The sequence below is a fragment of the Pseudorca crassidens genome, chromosome 10, assembly GCF_039906515.1.
Source record: "Pseudorca crassidens isolate mPseCra1 chromosome 10, mPseCra1.hap1, whole genome shotgun sequence".
Taxonomy (NCBI): Eukaryota; Metazoa; Chordata; class Mammalia; order Artiodactyla; family Delphinidae; genus Pseudorca; species Pseudorca crassidens.
Window position 1 is genome coordinate 5,022,682 of NC_090305.1, and position 26,813 is coordinate 5,049,494.

General features: G+C 48.0%; 1 protein-coding gene and 1 long non-coding RNA gene across 5 annotated transcripts in view; one reads left to right on the forward strand and one right to left on the reverse strand.

Annotated features, from left to right (window-relative positions):
• LOC137231534 (uncharacterized) lies at nucleotides 1–22,800 on the forward strand. 4 transcript variants are annotated; one of them, XR_010946646.1, is made up of 6 exons: nucleotides 1–369; nucleotides 13,016–13,129; nucleotides 13,247–13,410; nucleotides 14,051–14,861; nucleotides 18,749–18,944; nucleotides 22,323–22,800. It is a non-coding gene; the product is annotated as an uncharacterized lncRNA (long non-coding RNA). The 4 variants fall into 4 exon arrangements; XR_010946648.1 differs by lacking the exon at nucleotides 18,749–18,944 and having other exon boundaries at nucleotides 14,051–14,604; nucleotides 14,755–14,861; XR_010946645.1 differs by lacking the exon at nucleotides 18,749–18,944.
• Nucleotides 17,171–26,813, reverse strand: part of SSR1 (signal sequence receptor subunit 1) — a 19,134-nt gene continuing 9,491 nt past the window's right edge. Inside the window, exons 5-8 of the mRNA XM_067751943.1 lie at nucleotides 26,458–26,534; nucleotides 25,618–25,696; nucleotides 23,258–23,351; nucleotides 17,171–17,471 (exon numbers count right to left, since the gene is read on the reverse strand). Coding sequence (XP_067608044.1) covers nucleotides 17,404–17,471; nucleotides 23,258–23,351; nucleotides 25,618–25,696; nucleotides 26,458–26,534 — 318 coding nt within the window. The 3' untranslated portion in view covers nucleotides 17,171–17,403. The remainder of the gene's footprint in view (nucleotides 17,472–23,257; nucleotides 23,352–25,617; nucleotides 25,697–26,457; nucleotides 26,535–26,813) is intronic.

Below are 26,813 nucleotides of genomic sequence, written 5' to 3' on the forward strand. Positions count from 1 at the left end.
CTCAGGCATCACCTGCGGGCGCCGGGGGCCTGCGGAGCCTGGTAGGAAGCCGCAGGGTGAGGGAGGCGCAGACTCCGCTGCCTCGGGGTCTGGGGGGGCCCTGGGGGGACGGAGGCGCAGGCCAGTCGCCCTCGGAGGGGACGACGCCGTTGAGTGGCCCGGGCCGGGGCGCTGGCGGGGACAGCGAGAAGCGCACGTGAGCCCGCGGATTAGAGCTGTGGTCGAGAGCGCGGTCCTGGAGGCAGGAGGGGGTCGATGAAGGTCGATTGTCGGATCAGAGCTGGTTCTAGAAACATCCCGCGGCGGAGCGCAGGGCGGAGCGGAGCCGGGAGTCCCAGGGAGGAAATGGCTGAAGTCGTCCGGACCCAGGTGAGGGGGTTGGAGGGGGATGGAGGGGTGCAGCGGGGCGCGGGCGCCGCGGGGGGACGAGGCGCCGGGGTGCGGGTCGGGGCGGCCACCACGGCAGCCGGGGGGCCGGCCAGGAGCTGGTCGCTGGGCCTGGAGGCCGTGGGCTCATCTTGTTCGAGGAGCCTTTGATGGCAAAAAGGGACAGAAGCCAGCTCGGACCGGCTCATGCAGACATGGGACAGTGTTAGTGGCTGCACCGGGAGGGCTCCTGGCGCTCGGCGGTGCAGGCACCCCAGGGCCGGTGCTAGAGCCGCCTTCTCCACGCTCTGACCCCCGTCCGCCCCCCTCCTGTTCCCCAGCTCAGCCACTCCGCTGCTCCTTTTCACCAGGGACCCGGGAGTGACCCGTTCTGGCCGGAGCCTCATGCCCACCTCTGGTTCACATGCCAGTATTGGAGCAGAGGGCCAGTCGGCTGTCCCTGAGCTGCCCGGATGGAAAGTTCCGCAGAGGAGGACTTGGGGATGGGGCTGTCGCCTGGAGCAGGGGGAGTTTGCGGGGCCCACTGCGGGCGTCCAGTGGGCAGGCATCCAGGTGGGGCGTCTGCAGCTGAGGGGACAGGTGAGCGCTGCAGCCGGATTTGAGTTGTGTAGGAGCTGAAGCTCTGGGGATCACTGAGGTCATTGGGGAGGGGGAGAGAGAGAAGAAAGGGGGTTCCAAGCAGCTTTATGGGGTTACCCCTGGGGCAAAGAAACCACGCTCCCTGTGCCTGCAGAGCCGCGAAACGGCACTCTCTCTGGCCGTGCAAAAAGATTAACCTACTTCGCGCTGAAGCTGGGGGTGGGGGTGTGTGTGTGGGGGGGTGCTGTGGTGTGTGTGTGTGTGTGTGTGTGTGTGTGTGTGTGTGTGTGCGCGCGCGCGCGATCAGGCAGGGCTCACAATCAGCCCATCTCTCGATAGCAAACACCTGTCTCTTCCTCCCTGTGCCCACCGTCGCTCGGGCCCACACACCCGATGGGGCACCCCCCAGTTGGGCACTTGCTTGGTTCTTTTTATATGGTGGAATGTATTTGTCCTTTTTCCCCATTTCTTTTGTTTAGCTGAGCTGTGTCTCCTCAGCTAGACTGGAGGACGCGTGGGGCAGTTATCCTGTGTCCCCTCCAAACGTCAAACCTCAATCCGGCGCCTGCACGTTGGGGTGTGCGTTTTGCAGATGGGGACAGAGCCCGGGTGGGCAGGCCCTGCGGCCATGTTGTCTGGGACACAGTTTTGGGTCTCATCCGTCAAGCAGGTCAGCGCCAGGACTGGGGCTTCTGCCCGGGCCACGTGGACATGCGAGTTCTCAGTGAATGAGTCCAGCCACTGACGGGGGGGCAGGGAGCATATGCTGTGGCTCCGACCTTCGCAGGTGCTGCGTGTGGCAGGCCGGGCTTCTCCCTGGGCGGCTCATTACGGTCACCTGGGGACTGTTCCATCTGGCGATGGGGCCTCACCTGAGGCCCATTAAACGGTCTCTGGGGGGTGGGGCTCCACGCGGAGATCTTTTAAAGCTCCCCGGAGCTTCCTACTGTGCCGAAGGCTGGACCTGCCCAGCCTAGAGTGTCCTGAGGGCGACACAGGGACAGCTGATGGGATTCGGAGCCAGACAGACCTGGGTTCAAATCCCAGCCCCACGGTGACTCGGCTTCTCTGGATTTGATGTCTTTATCTCCAGAATGGGTGTTAAGTGCCCATTTCCCAAAACATCAGGTACCTACAGAGCTTCAAGTGCATAGAAGCCGCCTAAAATAATAGTCCCCAGGCCTCCCTGAGACCTGAGGCCTTCACCGAGTAGACCCTCAGCTTCTGTACCAGGGACATGTGGGGAGAGGGAGGCCCTTCGAGGGTGCCGTGACCGGGGCGGTGGCAGCCGTAGTCACACGGAGCTGGGGACGGAAAAGCCTTCCTCCTCCTTCTAATTATAGAGGAAAGGCTTCATAGTCTCCCGGACATGACCTCTGTGAGTGCTTCCACACGCTACGCAAAATTGTCATCCGTCATCTATTCGTTTGGAGACTTTCATTTTCTGAAAGGCAGCGGGGACCCTGAGTCGGGGAGGGGGCATCGCAGCTGGGACTGCTGCTGCCAAGCCTGCGCCGCGTCCCTCCCTCCGACGGTGGCTCCCCACCCGAGCGCTGGCTTGGCGGGGCCTGGGCTCCTCTGCGGTCCGCGAGGAACCATCGAGGGAGGCGGGAGACGCCAGAGGCCCAGGGCGTGGGTGAGGGGCGCTCGCTGATGAGGGTCCTGGTTTGCCTTTGGAGTCCCAGGGGTGCTGGGCAAGGCCTTCTGCATTGTCACACTGCAAGGTTGGCGTCAGCTGGGAAGCTCTGGGCCCAGGGTTTAATTTTGTGTTGATACTAGAGTTAGAGGCTCACCAAAAAGCTGCTGAGAAATCTAAAAATTTCTGCCAATGCTACATGTTTATCTGAAGATAAAGCTAATTGGACCACGAGGAAAGGAAGGGCAGCTTCAACTTGAGAGATGGTACGTAGACAATCAAAGCCCTTAACCATGTATATGATCAGGGTCATAGCTAAGGAAATGCTGCCTGTTATGGGCTGAATTGTGTCCCCCCCAGCGCCTCGGAATGTGACCGTATTTGGAGAGGGGCCTTTCAAAGGGTGATTAAGTTAGGGTGACCCTAATCTGATCTGACTGGTCTTCTTATAAGAAGGGGAAGTTTGGACCCAGACACCAGGGATGTGCGTGCACGGTCCGTGTGAGGACACGGGGAGAAGATGCCCATCTATGCGCCAAGGAGGGGGAGGCCTCAGGAGGAACCAACCCTGCCGACGCCTGGATCTCAGACCTCCAGCCTGCCCGGCTGGGGCCCCTGGGCAGCGTGGCTCGGGTGCCTCACTTTCAGGTCCGGGAGCACCAGGCACTTCGTGATTGTATTGAGCGCCGTGCTCCTGGGCCTGAGACCTGGGATGGGTGTGGAGAGAAGGAAGGTGCATCTGGTCATATCCGAGTGCCCCAAAGATCACGACCGTCTGCTCCCCAGAGCCTGAGAAGAACCATGGGGCTTCCTTCGCTCTGGCTGGAATCTTCCAAACCTGTGTCCCAGCTGCAGCCTCACCCACTGGGAAGCTTATCAGCAAAGCAAACACCTAGACTCCAGGGCGGAGGCGCAGTGTGGGAGAGAGTTAGCAGCCTCTCAGGGGGGCCGACGTGCTCTGAAGTGTCTCTTGGCTCGGGAATGACCCCGACGCACCCACCCCCTGAAAAGCACTGCCTGGCCCCCTGTCACCCCCTCCCCTCAGCGAGTCTCAAACTTTGAATCCACCTGTAGAGTTTGTTTGAAAATGCAGATCCCTGGGCCAAGCTCCCCGAGACTCTGCTGTAGGTCTGGGATATGTTCCAGGTGATTCCACACGTGAGGTTTACGGGCCACCCCTGAGATGCGCTTCCTCCGTGCGAGTGTGTCTCTGCACGTCCCCCCTGCTCTGCTATTGCAGGCGCAGCTCAGAGCATCTCCCCCGACAGTCCCACGCCTCTCGTGCCCCCCTCCCAGCCCGCCCCCGGCCCGGCATGCTCTTGCCGCACAGTTACGGCCTGGCTGGTGCAAAGACAGGAACCAGGGACGGTCCCGTGCATCCCTGACCCCGGGGGCCTGGCACTCAGCAAGAGGTGGATGCTTGTGGGTAGCCTTTCAGTTCAATTTATTTCCATCCAATTCGATTCAGTGCAGTTCAACTCAGTTCACGTCAGCATAAGAGCCAGTTGTGAGCCCAACACACAGACGCGGGCCTCCGCTTGGAGGAAGGGCCCCGTCACCTGGGCGCGTGCCCACACGAAGCATCACTCATCCCCGCCCGGCTCGTCTCTGAACATCCCCTAAGTCGACACCGGCGGCCGCTAAGGTGTGTGTTCCAGCCACCACATCACGGGCTGGCATCCTGTCCGGGTCACCGTCCCCGTGACGGGGAAGCGCAGGCCAAACGGAGGACCCGGCGGCGTGGGTCCCCGGGTTCACGCGTCCTCGCCGGTGGGGACGGTGGCCCATCCTCCCGCGGGCAGAGGAGGACACCGCACAGCAGCTGCTCCGCAGAGGCCGCTGAGCCCTGCCACCCAGCCAGCCCGGCGGTGGCTCCTCCGCAGATCCCGCCGAGGGGCCAGCGCCGCCCCAGCCTTCACGAGGAGCAGAGCGGTGCAGGAGGGGGGCCGGCGTCTTTCTGCAGCAAGCAGCCTCGGTGGCGGGGCCCCGCCCGCGTGGCGAGGGGTGGCAGCGCTGCGGGGGGGCTGGCGACATCAGTGCGCCTCCCCCTTCCTGCGTCTGAAACATCAAAGGGAGACGGTCAGCTCCTGGGCGGCCTCCCTGCGGGGTCGGGGGCGCAGGGAGGCCGGGGCGAATGACAAAAGCCCCAGAGAATCCCCTTCCCCCCACCCCGCCCCCCATGAAGAAACAAATGGAGAAGTCTCGGATTGGGGTCCACTTTCTAAAATTAGTCTATTCTGTGACTCCCAGAAGAAATCGTTATTGGGATTTAGTCAGACTTTCATGCTCTGAGTGAGAATCCGGCATGAAGCGAAGCCCGAAGCGTAGCCATGCTCCAGGCGTAAAGCAGAAACGCACCCAGGCTCGTGCGGAGAGGTTTGGGGGGCTCTGCTCTGGACCTAGAGCGGCTCCCAGAGAGTCTCCCTCATTCTTTCGTTCACTCAGCGGACCTTTGTGGAGCACCCGCTCTGTGCCAGGTCTGGACTGGGAGCCCGAGGGAGGGCAGGGCGGCCGGTGCCCGGGGCGTGATGGGCCAGGCCGCTGACCTAGCCCCGGTGCCGGGAAGCTTCCCTCGAGGAGGAGGGGCCGGGAAAGCACGCAGGGCCCCACCTTTGCCCGCGGTCCGAACCCACGTCCCAGGGATGGACAGGAAGGGCCGGGAGCCCTGCCGCGTGGCTCCTAACGAAAGGGCGTGACCTGAGCGCAGTCACGAGGACGCAGCACACAAGGCCCGCACTGCCTCAAGGCGCCCATGTCCTGAAAGGCCGAGGAATCGTCCAGACCCAAGGGGACCACGGACACGTGACAAGTGCACGGAACGCGTGAACCCGGACGGGCTCCCGAGGCAGGAGGACGGGCCGGGGGCGGTGCTGGGCCAGGTGCTGAGCGCTGGCCGTGGCCTGTGGCTTGGCAGTCACCGCAGCAGTGTGGCTCGTCCCCCGGTCAGAGAGCGTGCCTGTTCCCGGGAGGGGTCAGGGACGGTGCGCGTCTCGTGCAGGTGTGTCTGTAGCGAAAGTCAGCAGTTGAGGATCTGGGTGAAGGCGGAGGGTGTGGGGAATTCCTTTGCAGTGTTTCGCAGCTTCTCTCCAAGTTCCAAACTATGAAAGTTAAAGGCTGCTCCCAGACTCGGTGCCGGACGGGCAGGTAAGGGCAGGGCACCGGCGCCCCCGTGTAGGCGGAGGGAGGGCGTGCGAGGCTGGGGGCGGGGATGGACCGAGCAGCTCAGCGGGGACAGTGCGGGCTTGGGTTCAGAGGTCGGACGGAGACGCAGACGCGCAACGAGAGGTTTGGGTCCGGCTCCTGCAGGCCGTGGGAGGGACCAGACCATCGCCGAGGGTCCCGGTGGCGCCTCGTGGCCGGGGTTCGGGGGACTGGACCAGCGGTGGCACCGCAGGCACGGCCACCACGTGGGCGCTGCGTGTGTCCCCTGCTTACCGACCGTGGGGAGCCCACCCACTGGGGACCAGGGCCGGGGCAGGGCCGCGTCCCACCACCATTTTCAGTTGGCCTCAGGCATCCAACACGAGAGGAGACAACGGCGGGGGGGCAGTGAAGCAGCCCCATTTCTGTACAAGGACAGGGGGGCCACTCAGGTCCAGGCTGACACCACTGGCTGTGGCGCGTGCGCTGTCCTGCCACAAGCTAGTCCAGGGCTTCCCGAGGGCAAGCAGGGCAGGCCGGCTCACCGCTCTGCAGCCAGCAGGACCATCAAGCGAGACCCAGACTCTCCTGGCGACTGTTTTGCAGTGCAGTTGTGGGAGCACCGCTGGCGGGTATTAAAATGCAGATTCCTGGGCGCTGGCCCGGAGCGAAAATCAGCAGCTCTGGCCACGGCGCCCTAAGCAAACCCCCCCTCCTCCATCCCCAATCTTATGGGCAGCAAGGTTGGTGAATGCCGCCTAAGAGCAAGAAATAAGTGTTGAAGTGGTTCGTTTGGAGGGCGAAGGAATGGCAATGATTTCATCCTTTATCTCAAGCAATCATTTTGGACCCTTTAACACACACACACACACACACACACACACACACACACACACACACACACACACACACACACACACACACACACACACACACACACACACACACACACACACACACACACACACACACACACGAAAGCAGATTTTTTAAAGATGGTCCGGAAGGCAGAACTAGGACACAGACCGCAAGGCGGTCGATCTGGGCTCCAGCGAGAACTGTCTGCTAGCTGAGCTGTCCACAGATGGGATCGGCCACCTGCCCAGGTGGCCAGAAAGCCGGCCTAGATGACCTGGATTCTTTCCAGCTCGAATATTATATGAGGCTCTATTAAGTACAGGAAAAATATCAGGACCACACCTTTTAAACAGAATTTCACAGTTCTAGGGAAAAAAAGTTGATAATGATGGTATTCAGTTGGCTGACAAATGAACATTGTTTATGGAATGAGGAAAAACAATACATTCCTAGCAGTGAAAATTAGGTTACTCTGGGCCAGGCACTGGGGTCAGCTTTCTTTTCACATGCAGTATCTTTAACAAATCCAGCCAAACACCTGGCGTATAGTAAGGGCTTTACATTCATTGAACGTTAATAACTAATAATTTTAGTTACAATTATCCCCATTTTAGAGAAGAAGAAACAGGTGGGACCAATTAGGTGACTTGTGTAAGATTGCTAAGTGGGTGAGCCTGGATTCAAACAAGGGCTGTTAACCATCATACTCCTGTCCAATGAGAGGAAGTATTTCACGAGTGCATCCGAAGTAAACACGTGTGTGTGTGGACGTGATGCAGGCAGAGCAGACGGGCAGTGGCTTTGTCTGAGACCAAGTTCCTCTTGGGAGACGAGGCTCCAGAGAGCACGTGCTGTGTGTGGCCAGCTCTCCAGGTGACATGATCACTCAGCTGAATCCAAGTCACTTCACTGACGTCTTAGCAAAAGCAGTTATTTTCACTTTAGTCCCACGTTTGGTTTGGGGCGGGAGTGGAGCACAGGATGCCCAGGCCTGTGGGTTGGTGTCTGGAGTAGTTGGCTTGCTTTAGGGGAGGACAACTGAGTCTTTCTGGCGATGCCTTGGGAATGAACCGTCATGGCTGTACCACCCGTGTGCAGCAGAGGGCAGCAGAACACACCCGCGCAGACAGGTTTCAGGGGGCCTGGGAGTTAGGGTTCTGCTTGAAAATGTTTCCCTGTCATTTGGAGGATTCTTGCAGAGGAGGAATACTACTGATTTAAAGTTATGATGCAAATAGTGAACTATTCCCTTATAAGAAAATTAGCAACTTTCTTTTTTAAGTCTTAATGACACAGCTAGCCTCTGGACTTGAAACTCTCCTTTTTGGAGCTGTCACCTCTGATAGCTTATCTCATTGTCTCAACTTGATATAATTTGCCAAGCTTGGATTATACGTTTAACGAAAACTATTTAAGGTTACATTTCACTCACGATTTGGGAACTAACTTGATTGTGTGAAGCTCGGCTGTGACACCCCTGTTGTTTCACTTCCTTTTTCTGGAACTCACCCACGGGATTTCACTTGAGCCACCTTCCTGGCAACTCCTGGGCACTCACTTGCCAGTTTCCTTGGCTCTGTTTGGTAAATGCCTCCTGGTGGAGCTGCAGCCCCGGTCCCTCCCTAGAATCCTCACTGCGCACATGAGGCCGGCAAGTCGACCTCCTTTCTCCAGGGTTTTCAGTGAATGGGGACTGGGCGGCCACCGGGAGAACCTCTGTATTACGAGGGAGGCAACAGAATTCTGTGAAAGCTCTGGACACAGACCAGCCTGCGTTCCAGTCTCAGCTTTGCCACTTCACAGTCAACCGCGTCTCAGTACGTCATTGGACTCGTACATTCAGTTTCCTCATCTGCAAGACGGGGGTGTTGCCTACTTCACTGCAGGGCTGTGAGGTTAACTCGTATTTATTAAACACCTACCACATGCCAGGTACCATTCCAAGACTTGGGGACCCAGTAACTGGAAATTCTTGCTGTCCTGAAGCTTAAGCTTCGAAAAGGGGGTGACGGGCAGCGGAAGGGCCAGGGAGCGGGGAGGGACGAGGCCGACGCCCAGGGTGGTGCGAGGCATCGGGAGGCAGGCGCCCTTGACGACGGAAGGCTGTGGGGGGCGCCGATGCAGGGGGCGTCTGGGCAGAGGGAGTCACTGCCACGGCGGGGGGTGGGGCCGTGTGGGCACCAGGGCTGGGAGGGCCGGCAGTGCCGAGCACAGGCTGACACAGGCCCAGATGGAGGTGCAGGTGGTTTATTAATGTGAAGGCGTAACAGATGAGAAGCAAACCTGGGTGCCGTCCAAGGAAACATCTTTTGAGGATTTTCTACCAATCTGTCTTGATTTTCTCTGAGTATGTAAAGCGACAGAAACATCTTAAGTTTTCGAATGGGCTCACTTTCTTGCTGGGCTACAGCCAAGCTGCCCACAGCCATCGCGATTATTATACTCATCGTAGGAGGCTCAAATAAATTTAACACTTGTATTTATTTCTTCCATTCTAAAATATAAGCACATTACAAACACTTTGAAAAGGAAAAAAAAATCCACCACTCTACCACAAAAGCTGCTCTAGCATTTTGTGTATTTCTTTTCAGACTCTGGACTAATCTGAAATTTACTGAATACTGAGTGTTTCAAGCCATATTGTAGAGAAGAAATTAAAATGCTGGTTCTCACTGCCCTAATATTTTTTGATTCATTTCCCTTCAGCAGAGAAGACTAAAAATATTACAGTTACAAAGACTAAAAGGCCAGAGTATGCACAGCTTCTAATCCAAAGTTCCTGTTTCTATGAAGAACACGTTAATTCAGCTCTGCCACTTACAACAAAATCATGAAAAGAAGGACATGTTCGGTACTGACTCAGTGATATACTGATGAAGTTAAACCAAAGAGGCATCTCTGCCTACTTAAAAACGTTTAAACGGTCAGAGTATGCAGTCTCTAATTACTGGGAACCGAAACTTAATATGCGCACACGTGTGTGTGTGTGTGTGTGTGTGTGTGTGTGTGTGTGTGTGTGTGTGTGTGTGTGTGTGTGTGTGTGTGTGTGTGTGTGTGTGTGTGTGTGTGTGTGTCGGGGGGGGGTGTCTTATGACCATCATTTGAAAAGTCTAAAGAGCTCACAGCCAAACAGCACATGTAAAGCTCATCTTAAATCTTCTTCATTCGAAGACAAAACTTGTTACTTGAAATGTCTAAATTTTGTAGGTTGAAAATATGTAAAGCTTTTTACAAATTCCAGAGGGAAATTAAGATCAAGATCGTAGCTTCCTTTCTCTGCTTAATATTTTAGATGCACTTTGTGCTTCGCAAAGACGAAGACCTAGCAGTAAAACGCACTGGTACTTTACAAATCATTTTGTATTGAACGCAAATCCTTTCAAGATCAGCCTTAATTAGGGATATGCAAATAAAGAGATGCGTTTAGGGGCTTCCCTGGTGGTGCAGTGGTTAGGAATCCGCCTGCCAATGCAGGGGACACGGGTTTGAGCCCTGGTTCAGGAAGATCCCATGTGCCGTGGAGCAGCTAAGCCCGTGCGCCACAGCTACTGAGCCTGCGCTCTAGAGCCCGCGCACCTAGAGCCGGTGCTCCAAGACGAGAGAGGCCACCGCAGTGAGAGGCCCGCACACGGCAATGAAGAGTAGCCCCCGCTCACCGCAACTAAAAAGAAAGCCCACGCACAGCAACGAAGACCCAACGCAGCCAGAAATAAATTAATTTTTTTTAAAAAGATGCGTTTGAAGACGAGTTTAGGCAGTAGGTTGGACCAATGGAAATAACCAAGAAAAAAGGGTGTTCTTGGGTTTACCAAACTGGAAAAACTGTGATTTCGATAACTCACTGAGCAGGAACTTTTCTCAAATGTTTCATTAACTAGTCAGTCCTAAAGGTGGCCAGATAACTTTCTCACAGTCACCAGATAAAACCCACACTGCAGAAGAACGTTTTGTCATAAACAGCCTGACTAAAATACACTGCCCGCTAGAATTAAAATAGCAAACACCGAAGACCTCTTGCAGTGCAGTAGGAAATGTAAAAAGAAGGGAGTCTTTTGAACCAGCGGTATTTTGCCTATACTGAATAGATTCGGACTTCTTTAAAGTTCTTAAGTTGTTAAGATTTTGAAATGGAGAGAACTGAAATCTAATTTAATTCATAGCAGAGGTGAATTAGTAAGAATGTATTAAATACTTAAGGGCAAATCAATGTACCTGGTGGGCCTCTTGAAGATTTAATGTTGGATAAACAGGAGTCATGTTACTGAAGAAGGACAAGAAGTCAGACTGAGAGATTCATGGAGGAAATAAACGTATCTGTGCCTTGTCGGTTTGGGGTTACAGTAAAACATTTAAGTGAAAGTGAATCACGGGCAGTTAGAAGGGCAGGGGGAATCCAAGGGCCGGCGTCCAGGAGCTAGACGCACAGGTCAAGGCCGGGGAGCGGACATGCACAGGCTGGCGAGGAGGGAACGGAGATGCCAGGAGAGGCCTTTGGGGCAGAAGCTGGGTTGAAAAGCAGTTAGAAGACTGAAGGCCCAGTGAAGGGGGAGCCCGAAGCCCAGGAGGACCGGAACCGGAACAGCCAGAGGGGCAAGAGGACACGCCGGACTCTGGACGGAAAGGTCTCCGCCCAGGGGCACGGGAGGACAGAAGCCGGGACGAGGGGACGGAGGCCAGGCCGGGAGTCTCCCGAGGAGCTGCAGACGGGACTTGGTGCCAGGAACGGAGGCGCCCCGGGCAGCGGGCGCGGGAAAGCCCTCGAGGCACAGACACGGCGGGGCGGCCACAACCTCTCGCCGCTGGTCCCTGAAAGGAGAGTCTTCAGGCGCCACCAGGTGTGCTGTCCGGGAGGAATGCGACGAAAGGCAGGTCCCCCGCTGGAGCCACCCTCGCGCCACCGTGCGCCCTGCAGCTTCAGGACGGCAGCCTCAGCTGCTCCGGGTCAAGCTTCCACTCCGTGGGGACAGAGGCCACCCCTCGCAGGGGCACATTTTAAAAACGTAGCGGTGCTTTAACTGTGAGACGGTCACTCGGTCGTGAACAGGATGAGAAAGTCACGCAAGACCGGAAAGTACTGCAACTCTGACACTCAAGTGCCCGGCGCCGCAGGCCTGCTGCCCGCTCTCCGGGGCGCCAAGGACCCCGCCCCGCGGGCGATGGCGGCGCGTACTCGGGAGACTGGAGCCGGCGGCCGGGCGTTCCCGTACGCTTGACAGGTACCCTGACTTCCACCGAAGGAACCTACCTCAGAGAGGAACCACCAAGCAAATCCTACGTGGCGCGACCAGAAGCCGGTAAGGTACCTTGTGCGTCCCCCGCGGCACGGCCCATCTGCAGGATCCAGGCCGGAGCCGGCGGGCCGGGCGGATGAACAAGGCGTGCGAAGCGGAAGCGCGGCGGCTTGACACGCATCTGCTCCCCGAGCGCCGCTGCCCACTAGCACGTCCTCACGCTCCTCCGTAACGTGCTTTTAGAGCTCGAGCACCTGTTTGACAAATGTGATTCGGATGCATGATCGGACCAATGGGTTTCTGAAAACACGTCAAGACCGATTATCTTGGGTGGCTCAGTCTGAGGCTGTAAGAAATTCTGAGAGGCGTTTCATAAATGTTTTTTGAACGGCAGGCGATGGCATCACTGGAACGTGTGCAGCCTCCCCAGGTGTTCGGGGAGCTGCGTGTGCAGGCTGTAACACCCCGGGCAGCCCCGTAACGCTGGTTCATTAGTAGACCCGTTATTAGAGCTGGCCCCCTTACATGTCCATCTTAAGGCGTTTACTCTTTCATTGAAAACGAATACTGTTTCACTTTTCTATTCGGTCGAGTTTAACCATCACTCCACAACGAAGCCCAAAAGGCACTACCCGCACCTGCCTTGCGCGCGCTTCACAGGCCGTTCCTGCGACACGGCGTTTGTGGCATCGCTCACCCACGTGCCAGGCCGTGTCCCCGGCACCTGGTAACCCCGAGGGTCAGGCACCCCAGGCTGAAGCCCAGTGCCTCCAACTCAGAAGAGGGAGCTGGGATTTGAACCCAAGCAGACCGACACGAGTCCATTCGACACCTCAGTCCTATTTCTTTTTGCTAAGTAAACTAGATTTAAGGAGAAAAATCACTTAACGTTGTATTTGGCAATGGTACGAATCAAACTGGGACTTCCAGGTATTTCTCAATGTAAAAAACACCCCGAGACGCCAGAGATGAGCTGCCTTCTCACCGTCACCACTGGTTCCCGGCCGGGGCCGACTCCGTCCTGATCCCCAGGCCGGCACACCACACAGGACCCCAGCTCTCTCTGTTCAACCTCACAGAACTGCCAACAGTAGATACTGGGTTATCAGGAGTCCAGTCCTCTGGAAGACGGCCAGTAAACACTGGCCCACGTTTTCTTGTCTTCTTCAAACCCTTGTGTTAGGTTTCCACGTGAGGGCTGTGAACTAGAAGCCGGGGACAAAAGGCCAGCAAGACAAAAGATCACGGCCCAGCAGACAGGCCAACGAGACGGGATGAGGTGATCAATCGTTCACAGGTACCGTAACAGAAACCCACGTGAGGGGCAGCAGGGGGTCAAGAAGGGCCCAGCCAAATCATCTCTGGCTGTGATTTCTGAACTTTAAATAAGGGCTGTCCTTCCTGTGTTCTCCAGGTGATGCTAGGTTTCCTTTTCAATGCTCCACTGTGCCCTACTGAGGGAAACCGCTGTCTGAACAGGAAGACTCGACAGATACCTAACCCGCTTCCCAGCTCCATCCCCGTGTGTGTGTATAGCCCAAGAACAGGGAGCTCATCACTCTCACCTCTAACACGAAGGTGAGTCCTTCAGTCCTTGAAAATTCAATCAAAACTAGAAAAGCCACCTTGAAGAAAATGTTTTTAACCATGATTTTGAAATAGCCGTGAGGTAATTTGAACTTGCTAGTTGCTGGATTCTAGAAAACCAAGTATTTGTTTAAGCTGCCCGAATGCCTGGTTTTATAAAGTCTCCATCTTAAACCTGGTGCAGGGAAGAGAATGTTTAAGATCCAGAGTAAGACGGGTCTGAATCCAGTCAGTACGAAACCTCGCACAAGCTTCTTAAACTCAGAGGTTTCGGGTTTTCCCACGTGTATAAAATGAACTGTATCACCTTCTTTCAGTGGGTTGTTGTGAAGGTTTATGAGATGATAAATGGAAAGGCCCAATGGAACACAGTACAGGGCTGATGTTTAATAAATGAGTTCCTTTCCTACTGCCTTAAAAAAAATAAAAAAGCAGCTAAATGGTACCCAAACCCTGATCATATTCCTTTATGATTCCAAAATCTCAAAGGAAAAAAACTCTAAAACTTCAGGTTATGTAATTAACTACAAGTCCAGCCTTTTGTGGACATGAAAAAGGAGTAAGAGTCCTGAAGAAATTATTTAGATGTTCAGTCCCCAAGTTTTGTTCTTGCCTCCTTTTCTCTTCTAAGGATGATGATCTTACAAACACAGATGAGCCTGACAACAGAACCTACATTCCATTCACTTGAATCACCAGGGTCTTGTGTATGTGTCAGGTTGCTCTTCACTAAGCTGGAGATACTAGTTCAAAGAAAAGTAAGATTTTATTTAATAAAATTAGAGCAAATTTATTCATTTTACAGCTTATAAATGATGCCATCCAAAACTGTGGTAAATTACTTCAAGTGTATCTGGAAATGTCTTCAAATGCAACGGTGTAATTTATCAAAATCTTGCAGAAATGATGTGTACTGCCAAGTTCATTGGTTAAAAAACAAATTACGTTATTTAAATGCTCTAGCCAAATAAATTTTCCTTCATCCCAAGGGTATGGATATCATTGTACCACAAAAGATGAATGCTATATAAGGGCCTCACATACTGTTACATTTGTGTACTCCTGTACCTCCAAAATAGCACCAGTCATTAAGGAGAGGCTTCAACATCACATCACCACCGTCTGCTTCTTCCCAACAGAGCCAAAACACACTTCCAGGCTCATAAACTGCAAATACACCTTCAGGTCAGTGGCTTTTTAAATTTTTTTTTTTTAAAGATCTAAATTTGCCTTTTCCTCCTATCAAAGTCACTATTTTCTGAAGCTTATTTAAAATGAAAAACTTCACTAGAGTCAAGTCAATGATCCTTTCCTTCTGATTTCTGTTTTCCTCAGGCTTCTACCTTGGAGGTACCACTTCCCTCTTCAAGGGGGCAGGAACAGTCTTACAAGTCACTTACTACGTAAGACCATGGAATGAATGATGCAGCTGCACAACCAAGGTGAGATCCATGCTTTATGAACACATTATTCTCACACGTCCCAGTGACAGGTTTAATACACAAGATTCTCAGTTCAGTTTACAGACTCTGGAACCAAGTTGTTCAGAAGATGAATTCTGAAACCATAGTTGGTGTAGCAAATTAATATATCAAAACAAATAAAAACTTCAAATATTTACATTTAAAAAAGACATTTAAAAAACAGGCTACTTATTAAGTAAGTGTGCTTGAACAAACCATGTGTGGAATTGAATTCCATTCATTATGGAGTTAGTTTCTGTTAAACACTGACACTACAGAGACCCCTGGCATCTGAGGACTCAAGAATTTAGTGTTCCCAATCTGTGCTAAAAAATAAAACATGACAGATAATTTCCGTGCACTAATTGGAACCTCAGATATGGAAGGTCTAGTACAGATAAGGCAGATTACTCAGGAGTCAGAAGGCCTGGCACTTGTAACTCAGCGTGGCTTTCCCATTGCCTAAGTATCACCAGGAATTCAATAAAATGCTCTGCAGAGGTCATTTAAATTTTTTGATTACACCTTACTTCATTATGTCCTAGTAATTTCACAAATTTGGACATTCACAAAAATGTTTTGAAATATATCAATATTCCTTGAGAAGGTGGAGGGTCTCCTATATTACATCAAATAAAAACCATGCAGTTTCTTAGAGCTCACAGAGCTTTCCAAAATAAACTACTGATCATACAGCCCAATTAAAAACTCAAAACACTTTATATTACAGGTATAGAAAGCTTCTTTAGCTTAGCATTGCCAATATAGTTAATTTGACACCTTAGCCCTACTTGCAAAGCGGTTAACAGCTTTACAGTGACTTTTTTTTTTTTTTTTTTGCGGTACGCGGGCCTCTCACTGGTGTGGCCTCTCCTGCTGCGGAGCGCAGGCTCCGGATGCGCAGGCTCAGCGGCCATGGCTCACGGGCCCAGCCGCTCCGCGGCATGTGGGATCCTCCCGGACCGGGGCACAAACCTGTGTCCCCTGCATCGGCAGGCGGACTCTCAACCACTGTGCCACCAGGGAAGCACTACAGTAACTTGTTTTTATTGTCATTGTCTTTGGCTCAGATGAGGACTTACGCAACTTGGAAAGGTTTTTCACTGTGTTGCTTCATTGTTTTTTGTGTGGGAGTGGGTGCAGGTGGGGATTATAGCAAAGAGGGATCAGTTCATTATAATGAAGACAGATCAGGAATTACACAGCTACTAAAATGTCATTTACCATTCCCTTACAAAATGTACGTGGGAGAATATGACTTGAAGACAGAGGGCAAAGCCTTGGATGTGTGCGTACTGTTTTACTCTGCTGCTTATCCAGCCTGACAGTAACGCCAAACTTCATTTACTACCTAGGGCAAGGGCAACTAAGAGGGATTTTATGAAGCCCAATTAATTTTGGTTCTGATCCAGCCTGACAGTAACGCCAAACTTCATTTACTACCTAGGGCAAGGGCAACTAAGAGGGATTTTATGAAGCCCAATTAATTTTGGTTCTGATATCTTAAGTGCTTAAAATTTTGGAGCTCTTCAGATTAACTTGAAAAAAAAATCAACAACCAAAATACCCCAAAGATTAGATAAAAAACAATCGGTTAACAACTGTTAACCATTAAAAGTTATCCAACTCTTTAACAGGTTTAGGATTAGTTGGAAGTTTGCTTAGTCTGTAGACCAAGGCAACTCTTCTAAAGCAAGATGCTTCTATTAAGGAGAGAAAAATGCTCTCTTAAAAAAACAAACAGAGTGGTCTAAAAATCCCAGAGCTTTATCTCTTGGGTCAGAAATAGAACAGTGGACAACTCAGTTTCCACATATGTTACCTTTTTTCTTATAAAAAAAGAGAGTGAAGTTGGTTTTATATATCAAAACCAGAATTTTCATGTTTCACAATTTTGGTGCTAGAGATCCCCAAATTCCTTGACCTTATTTGGGCAGGTTTCGGAAGGTGCGCATTACAGTAAACAGCAGCAAAATACCAACAGTTCTGCGGCTAAAAAGCAGCTGGCCGGCTCGCGCCTTTAGAACACTAGCTGTAGAACAGCGACAACATGCAGATTTGCGCCATCAAGCGGGACTTGCGCTTTTCTAAAGGAGAAACACTGTTTTCTTTAAAAACAGTCCAGGGCAGGACGTCTACAGTCATACTGGGCAAATGCTGAGTTTTGGGGGGAAATGCCAGAAAATGTCCAAAAGGAAGAGACAATAGCATTATAGTTAGTATTCTAAAGGCATGCTTCAGATAGTTCAACAATGATTCTGGTAAGACCAACTGCTCACATACATACATACACACACACTCACACAGATTTTAATGGTTTTAAAAAAACCAAATTTGTTACTTTAGAAAAATAAATGCAGTGCATTTTCAGCAATGTTACCGCCACAGACTCTGATTGCTCAGTCCACACATAAGTAGTAGTTGCCTCCTACGGTGATATGGCTTCTCTGCACTAATTCCCATCAGGCCGAAAAACATTAGGGCGGGTTAAGTAAAGACCGAATTGTTGCACAAAGAACATTTACTCATCAGATCCCACCGATCTCTTCTGTGCCCGTTTCCGGGGCAGCCTTCTGGGTGAAGCTTTATCTGGAAGAAAAGAGAAAGTTCTGATTTGCCTGGCTGTCATGTATGTGTTCAATTCAAAAGCATTTTCCTTCAACTTTACCATTAAGAAAACGACACACATGCAAGAAGACCATCTAATAATAAATGCCTCTTACCTAGCATAGGTTTTTTCACTAACCTTTTAAAATAATCCTTCAAGAGGTAACTCAAAATGAAACTCTACATGCTTGTAAGCTGCTAAGTAAATCTTAAAAGTTCTCATCACACACACAAAAATATTTTTGGTATCTCTGTATGGTGACAGATGATGACTTACTGTGGTGACCACGTTCCAATGTGTACAAGTTATCTATCATTATGTTGTATACCTGGAACTAATGTGTCATTCATTATATGTCAATTAAATCTTTTTGCAGTTAGGGTGGGAAAAGATCTAATCTTGATCACTGTGATGTTGAAGCTACCATACAAAATCTTCCTGAATTCTACAGCTCAGCATGTTTATACGTGATACATGCATAAGTAAACTCTTTACAGATAGCATAAAAATTTTATATTGGTTACAAATTAAATTAAAGACTTAATATTTATAAAGGCAGCGCCATGTAGTTTGCATACTTTTTGGTAATTTCATAAATTTACCTGAAATGAGCAGCAGGTTAAAAGAAATTATACAGTACATCAATATTAAAAGCATCCTACACATGTAAGCAGTATCTTTTTACTTTTTTCTCTCATGTTAGAGTCTTAGTGTGGTCTATTAAGCAAAAAATAAACTGGCGGTGAGTTTCTTCCACTTCCATCCAGTAAGGAGTCATCTAGAAGTTTCTTTAAAAAAAAGTGAAAGACTGTCTTCTCTCTGACCATTGTCTTTTTCATATTTTCTAGGAGCACCTAACCTATTAGGAATGTAAGTTCCTTGCGGAATAAGTTACACATTACAATTATTTTTCCAGCTTAAAAAAATATACAGTAAATGTTTAGAAAGAATATTTAGAAGCTAAAAATTCTTTTTTAAAAACTGCTTAAGAATTAATGACTGAACTATCACGTGAGAGCTGGCCTCAGCACTTTATTAAGTAGGTTGGTAATGATGTGTTTTGGGGGCTCCAGTGCCTAAAGCTGAGCAAAGAAGCACTGTTCTGACAAAGAAAGCCTACAACTTTCATCAAATTTTCAGAAAGGTTTGCCTACGAATTACTGCGTCTCCTACTCCTAAATAATTTTTAAATACAAGCAGCAGCTGAATAATCTTTTTTTTTTTTTTTTTTTTCAAAAAATGCTTCACAATCTAGCAGCCACCTGTGTGGACACAGCTGTTACTATGGATGTGAAATGGTCATTACTGACTCCCAACAATGTCAACCCCCTGCAGCAGGGTTTTAAATACAGGAATACGCAAAAAAGAGCCTCGGAGAACCTGCAAAGCCTGTTCGTCCAACACACATGAATTTCACTCCATCAGGAAGACAGCCGATCCAACTTACCTTAACAGTGAGTCTAAACCTTCCCCTCCCACATGTCTAGCTCATCAGAGTTAAGCAGCAGGCAAACGAGACAGAGAGCAGCCTGGAGTCATCCAGCTTTGGGGAAAATGGCTCCAAATGCCTCAACAGCCTAGAAAGTGGCATTTCATTTCAGCAAAGAACAACGAAATGTGTATAATGGTGCTCTCAGTCATCAAAGGAAACCGCCTCCTTCTGACCCCCCAAAACCCTAAAAAACTTAAAAAAAAAAAAAAAAAAACAGAAAACCTTAAACATGATGTCGCATATTGAAGAAATGGGGCCGATCCGAAAATGCCTCCCTGCCCATTTAAAAAAAGACTAAATTGTAGTAAAATGGTAACTCACTGCAACTTTTTTCATATTAGAAAAGAGAAAGGCAAGATGTTAGCAGAAAGTTAAACTGGTCCCTTTCCACTTTCTCGGACTGCATAATCTAATTTCCTACCTCACCTGTGGGGAAATATTATATAAATAACTTTCAGATGGACTTCTTTTTACTTAATGAGATACATGTCACAGTTTTCTAACAGATCCCTGAGTTAAAGTCACATTACACAGAAGACTTCATAGTTACAGCCTCTGATGAAGGTTTCCCTATGTACACATATGAAACAGCATTTAGCGAAGATCCTATAATTTTTCTATTAAAATCAGCTAACCTGTCACTTACAGTTAAAAGACCTCAGGGAAGTTGAAGCACCCTACTCTGAAATGCAAAACATACAAGAAAAAACTTCTTAGTAATGGGCTCAAATTGTTTCAAACCACTTAGTAATGGGGTCAAATTGTTTCAAACCACCCTTCTTCCTTTACACTCTGAATGAGACTCATCACCCGAGACACGTGATACTCTCCTTCAAAAGACTTCCTTTGACTCTAAATACGATCCCCCTTTCCTAACTTTTAAGTTGTCCACATTATTCATTCTAGCACATAATCACATACTATTTCACATGTGTGCTTTATTTTCCTCAAGCAGAAATGTAAACTCTGAAAAACAGTAATACATATATTCTTAGCTTCTTTTTAACATACCACTCAGAACCTAGCATAGTGTTATGACACTGTAGGTAATACTTACTGAATGAAAGTACAGTTATACATGATTGGAATTTTGCTCTGTAAGTGTAATAATTCTCAGCTTTTAAGTTCATGAATAACAGGTCAGGGAGAAAGATACTATGAAACCAATCTCCCAGTCTACACAAGCAATCCTGCTGCACTGTAGAGGCCATGGTCTACACTTCCGCCCAATTCCATTTCCCGCCACACGGAATGCCGGTTGGTGTGGGAAGCCTGTCCTTGCAGAGACCCTCAGCTGTCGCCTAGGCTCTGTGCCAGTGTCTCCGCATCCTGGCCCGCCTGTGCTCCGAACACGCTTCCACACGCTCACTGGGGTTGCACGGGCTCCTCGCACCCAGCACATCCAACGCACACCCCTCTCTCCTTGTGCACAGACACTCCTCCTCCTAGAGTCCCTGCTGTTAATGGGACCATCTGCCATCCAGCTGCCCAAACTCAGAGCACCCTGACTCCTCCCTTCCTGCAACTACCAAAATGCCACTGAAAGCCCAACCAGCTCCACTTCTGAAGTATCTTTCTCTTCCCTTTTATTCCCATTCACTTCTGCCTCAGCTTAGGCCCTAATGGGTCCTCATATGCTTGGCTGCAATCACCTAGCTGGTATCCCTGGGTCCACTAGCTCCCACCTGTTAGCCAGCCTCCATGAGACTATCACATAATTTTTTTAAAAAAACATGAATTTGTTATTTCTCTGCTTTAAGTATCCGATGGCTGCCATTTGGCTAGAAGGGAAGTCAGAAGGCTGTAGCAGAGCACATAAAAAAGACTCCCCCTCACAGAACTCAAGAATCGGCCAATGTCAACCCCTTCTGTGAATGACCTCCCTACTCTCCTACCTGGAGAAGGCCCCTCCTATGCTCTTACTAAAGCACCTACCAGACAGCACTTGCATTTCAACACAGAAAGCCAAGTCCGTTTATAAACCTGGAAAGCACTTGAACAGCCAATTCACAGGGAAAGAAACAGTAAGTAGCCAACAAATATGCACAGAGAAGCCAAACCGCATCCCTAACTGCAAATGAAAATGAGATACCATTTTGTAACATGCTGGCAGATTAAAACATTTTATTATACTTAGCACGTGAGAATGATTAGTAAGAGGGGAGGAGAAACGGGCAATATTACACATTACTGAGAATGTAAGTTGGCACCACCCTTCGGGAAGGAAATGGAACACTTTCCATAAAAATTACAATGTGCATAATCTTAGACCTAGCTATTCTACTTTTAAGAAATTATCCTAGGGACTTCCCTGGTGGCGCAGTGGTTAAGAATCCGCCTGCCAGTGCAGGGGACACGGTTTCCAGCCCTGTTCCAGGAAGATCCCACATGCCACGGAGCAGCTAAGCCTGTGCGCCACAACTACTGAGCCTGCGCTCTAGAGCCCACGAGCCACAACTACTGAAGCCCATGTGCCTAGAGCCTGTGCTCCCCAACAAGAGAAGCCACCGCAATGAGAAGCCCGCGCACCACAATGAAGAGTAGCCCCCGCTTGCCACAACTAGAGAAAGCCCGCACACAGCAACAGAGACCCAACGCAGCCAAAAATAAATTAATTAATTTTTAAAAAATTATCCTGGGTAGGAGAGTGGGCAAAATAGGAGTAGGGGGTCAATACTTATAACTTCTCGTTATAAGTCACAAGTATTTAATATACAACATGGTGATTACACTTAACAACACTGTACTGTATATCTGAAAGTTGCTAAGAGAACAGATCTTAAGAGTTCTCATCACAAGAAAAATAAAATCTGTAACTGTGTGGGGTGCTGTTGGCTAGATGATGTGGTAATCGTTTCACATTTTATACAAATATCAAATCATTATGTTGTGCATGCAAAACTAATGTTATATGTCAATTACATCTTAATTTTTTAAATTAGCCCGTAATTTTATATATTAAGAATATTCATTAGAGTATTAATCTTAAGAGCAAAAAACTGGAAATAACAAACATCCTTCAATATAGAGTAGGCTTAATTCTGACACATTTATATAAAAGAATTGTAAAAGAATACTACGTAGTTATTAAAAAGAATAAGGTAAATATATAATTATCAAAAAAAGACATCCAAGGCACAAGAACTCAGGTTGTAGAACTGTGTGTCACATGATGCCATCTGTGTAAACACACACAGACACAATAGACATATGAGCTGGTACACGTATAGAAAACACTTAGACTAACACGTAAGTACCAATTATTTATGGAAAATGGGACTCGTGGAGCCAGGAGGTTATCTCTGAACTTTTTTTCTTCCCCCCCCCAACCCAAAAAAAGGACAGGACCTCCTGGTGGTGCAGTGGTTAAGAATGCACCTGCCAATGCAGGGGACACGGGTTTGAGCCCTGGTCCAGGAAGATCCCACATGCTGCGGAGCAAGTAAGCCCCTGGGGCACAACTACTGAGCCCGTGTGCCACAACTACTGAAGCCCGTGCGCCTAGAGCCCGTGCTCCACAACAAGAGAAGCCACTGCAATGAGAAGCCCAAGCACCACAACGAAGAGTAGCCCCCGCTCACTGCAACTAGAGAAAGCCCACGTGCAGCAATGAAGACCCAACGCAGCCAAAAATAAATGAATAAATAAAATTTTTAAAAGTTGTTTAAAAAAAAAGCAATGAAGCCATACTGCTTTTATGGTAAATGTTTTTAAAAAGTCCAATTACAACTGAGAAAAAAATCTATATTCTTCTATAAAGATTAATATTTAACCAACTGCATATATAATAAAAACTGAAATATACGTTAGGTAAACTATCAGGCAGTACTGTGGTTATTCTTTCACAAAGAGTGGGTAGGTGGCAGTTTTTCTAATAAATATGGTGATAGAAAACTGTTCCCTTATTCAATAAACTTGCTGTAAAGTATTCACAAACAACAGCTCCCAACACCACAACAAACACCATTAAAAAGATGAATTGCCTCACCTCTCCTACTCTGCACTGAAGCAACAGGAAAGAAGAGAGACAGGAAAAAGGTTAGGAATATAGAGAGTTCACACATTTGTATACAAACTGCAGATGTGGAAGCATTTCTAAATTAAAGCATAAATACAGTGCACAGAATAAAAATGTGATGCATTCATTGCTCATCATATTAGATTCGTACAAGCCATGAAAAGATGAGTGTTGACCAAGCATTTTTTGCCAAATCTAAGATACTTAATTTCCATTTAAGAGAAAAGTTTCCCAGGCGAGCCTGTAAGCGTACTTACTGATCTGATTCAAAGTTTCCTGAGGAATCCAGCTCATGTCAACATCACTCTGACTCGAGGTACCCGTCTCTACCTTCTGTATGGGTCTCTTGCGCTAAGAGAACATAATAACATTATTGTAAAGGAGTTCCATTATATTATTTACTATAATATTAAAACCGCCCATCAAGCTACCCACTTAAATATATTAATAAACATGTTCTCTTTTAGTCCTAAAACATATTCCTCAAATATTTTTTTAATGAGACAGGAAAATCATGTCTACACTAATTATAAAGAATAAGGAATAAATCTGCACAATTACTTATTTTCAGTCTCTAACGGCCTTTTCCTCTGCTATAAAGCTTCATATGTTACTATACAATTGGTAGACCAAGTAAGAACTTCTACTTTTACAATGATTTTCATTTGGGGAATCAAATCTTAAAGAATAAACTTATTTCCACATTAAACAAAAGTTGGGATAATTACTGAAATGTTGCATGCAGGCAGATCCCTGCATTATTAGCTAAATACACTTAAACAGCTGGCATAAATAAAACAAAACAGAAACACACAATCCCATTTAAGCTAACAACCTCAAACTTTGTTCCTTGAGTATTTGCAGCCAAACTGCTAGAAAGTAAGAAGGTGATTCAATTCCACTGGTCCTATTCTTTTAAAAAAACAAAACAAAACAAAAAAACCCACCTAATTATTTACATAAGAAACAGAATATTAATTTTACAGTCCAAAAATTGGACTCTGAATACACAGAGATAACTGAAAAACTGGCTTATACCTAATACATAAACTTATAGCAAAAATGCTGATTATTATGAAAACAAGGTAAAGAAAGTTATGAAAATTAACATTCAAGCACTAAGTATTTTTCTTTTAAAAAGTAAGGATTTATTAATAACATTTACTGCTAATTTTACATAGATTTGATTGCCTGACTTACTGCTTAATAAATAAAGATTAACCAAAATGTCCAGCAATTGTTTAGGGTCTAGTTCACATCAGTGTATTGGACACAAATCACATTATATACTGCGAGGAATAGTATGGGTTATTTTGTTTGGGGGTTGGGTTTTTTTTGGCAGGGTAGGGGAGAAGAGGGACATGAGGATACAGTGGCAGGATTAGCTACCATGTTCAGAGACAGGAAACCATGATTACACCAGGTGCTTCAATGTTGCCACTCTACAACTCTAACACAAAACAGAATTCTGACTTAAATACAGCCAAATTCATTCATTCTTTTTCAAATGAAGACTCATTTAATTGCTAATCAGAAGTCAGCCCTATAGTCAAGAGTATTAAAGCAAATACATAAAAGCTGCATTACTTATAGATAAAATACATATCCATGAAAGAGTATGATAAACAGAAGAATGAAATTTAATGTCTGAGTTTTAGGAATAAAAAATCTAGACTATAGAGTTACGTAACAGTGAGAAGGTAAGTATCATCCTGGAGAATGCAGACAAAGGACACCAAGTGCACGTGGCAGCAAAGTCTAAACAAATCCAAATCAGACACCCAAGGTCTCCTCTTCAGGCTTTTATTTATTTACTTATTTTTTGCGGTACGCGGGCCTCTCACTGTTGTGGCCTCTCCCGTTGCGGAGCACAGGCTCCGGACGCGCAGGCTCGGCGGCCATGGCTCACGGGCCCAGCCGCTCCACGGCATGTGGGATCTTCCCGGACCGGGGCACGAACCCGCGTCCCCTGCATCGGCAGGCGGACTCTCAACCACTGCGCCACCAGGGAACAGGCTTTTCTTTTTATTGTTGTTATTATTTTTTAAAAATAGGTCTTCACTGGAGTGCAACCGCTTCACAATAGCGTGCTAGTTTCTGCTGCACAACAAAGCGAATCAGCCACATGCCCACACAGCCCCGACCCCCCGGGCCCCCCACCCTCCAGGTCATCGCAAAGCACGGAGCCCATCTCCCTGGGCTATGCTGATGCCCCCCACCAGCCAACCACCCTGCGCTCGGTAGCGTATATATGTCCGTGCTACTCTCACTTCATTCAGGCTTTATTTTAAAAAGGTGCAACAGGGCTCCCCTGGTGGCGCAGTGGTTGAGAGTCCACCTGCCGATGCAGGGGACACGGTTCGTGCCCCAGTCTAGGAAGATCCCACATGCCGCGGAGCTGCTGGGCCCGTGAGCCATGGCCACTGAGCCTGCGCGTCCGGAACCTGTGCTCCGCAACGGGAGAGGCCACAACAGTGAGAGGCCCACGTACAGCCAAAAAAAAAAAAAAGGTACTACAAACCCACAGTGAGAGCAAGAAGCCACAAATAACTAGACTGTACTCAGTACTGTAACCATTTTTGAAGTAAGGCTATAAGAGCTGTTTATCGATATTTACCTTTCTAGATTCTAGGAGTTGATGAAGGCCAACCACCACCAAAAGCCCAAGACCAGCAAGGAACATATACATAAAGATTCTGATATAAAAAGAGAAAATATAAACTGGCTTTAGTTCATAAAAAATACCACAGCTAATTAAAACTATAATTGTGCTTAAACTCCTAAGAGGTATGAGTTAATTACAACAATAATTCTAACAAAATATAATTTTTCCAAATAATTTGTGGGGAAAAGGAACAAAATATTTTAAATTAAATGTAGATCCAGGTAACAGTTTTATAAATTTACCTTTAACAACAGTCAGTCCCCACCCCCCAAAAAAGGCATATGATCTACAATGAATTACTTCATAATTTGTTATAGTCAAAGCTGTTAAACAGCTGCATTAGGTGCTGTCTTCCTCAAATATTAGACTTTGCACAATTTTATTTGAAAGTTACTTTTAGTGAACTATATAAGTATATAGTGAAAAATGATTCATCATTCGCAAAGGACACATTTTTCAAGATAAAATCTTATGGTTTATGTTTTCAATAGTAATTTTGGAGCATGCAACTTAGATGAGGCTGATGACCAACTTAAGAGGACGGGGTGGAATACAATTTAAAGACGGGAAGAACAAAACGCAAACTTTCTAAAGTAATTTTTTGTTAGTTTTAACTATCTTTCCTAACTTGGTATTAATAGTTGTAAGAATCATCTAAAGTATGAATTTAAGTAGTCAGGATTCCACCCAATCTACACCTAATCTTTCACCATTAAAAACTACAGTGACGGAAGCAAGCCTCCCAGCCCTACCTTCTGAGACCAAGCCCTACACACTGCGACCTTCACTTACGTTTCTCCATCTAGCCCATCTTCTCTCTCAATAACTGTAACTGTTTGATTGAAGACAGCATCTTGGAAAACATTGCCCTGTTAAAAAAATAAATCACAAGAATCGGAAATGTGTTGAAAGAATGAAAGCTTACAAGATTTCTTAAAACTGTTACCCTACAGATACCCTACAGACACCATACCGCTTTCTCATCACTTAGAACGTCAGTAAGACTCAACAGAGTCGTACGTAAGTGCACCAGTTCAATGTCAGGGACTCAACGTTATGACGTTACTTTCTCCTCAAAAATAAAAAAGGCCTCCAACTTTGCTAAAGTTGTCCCCACTTTCTTTGACGGGGATGAGAGGTGTGAGAAA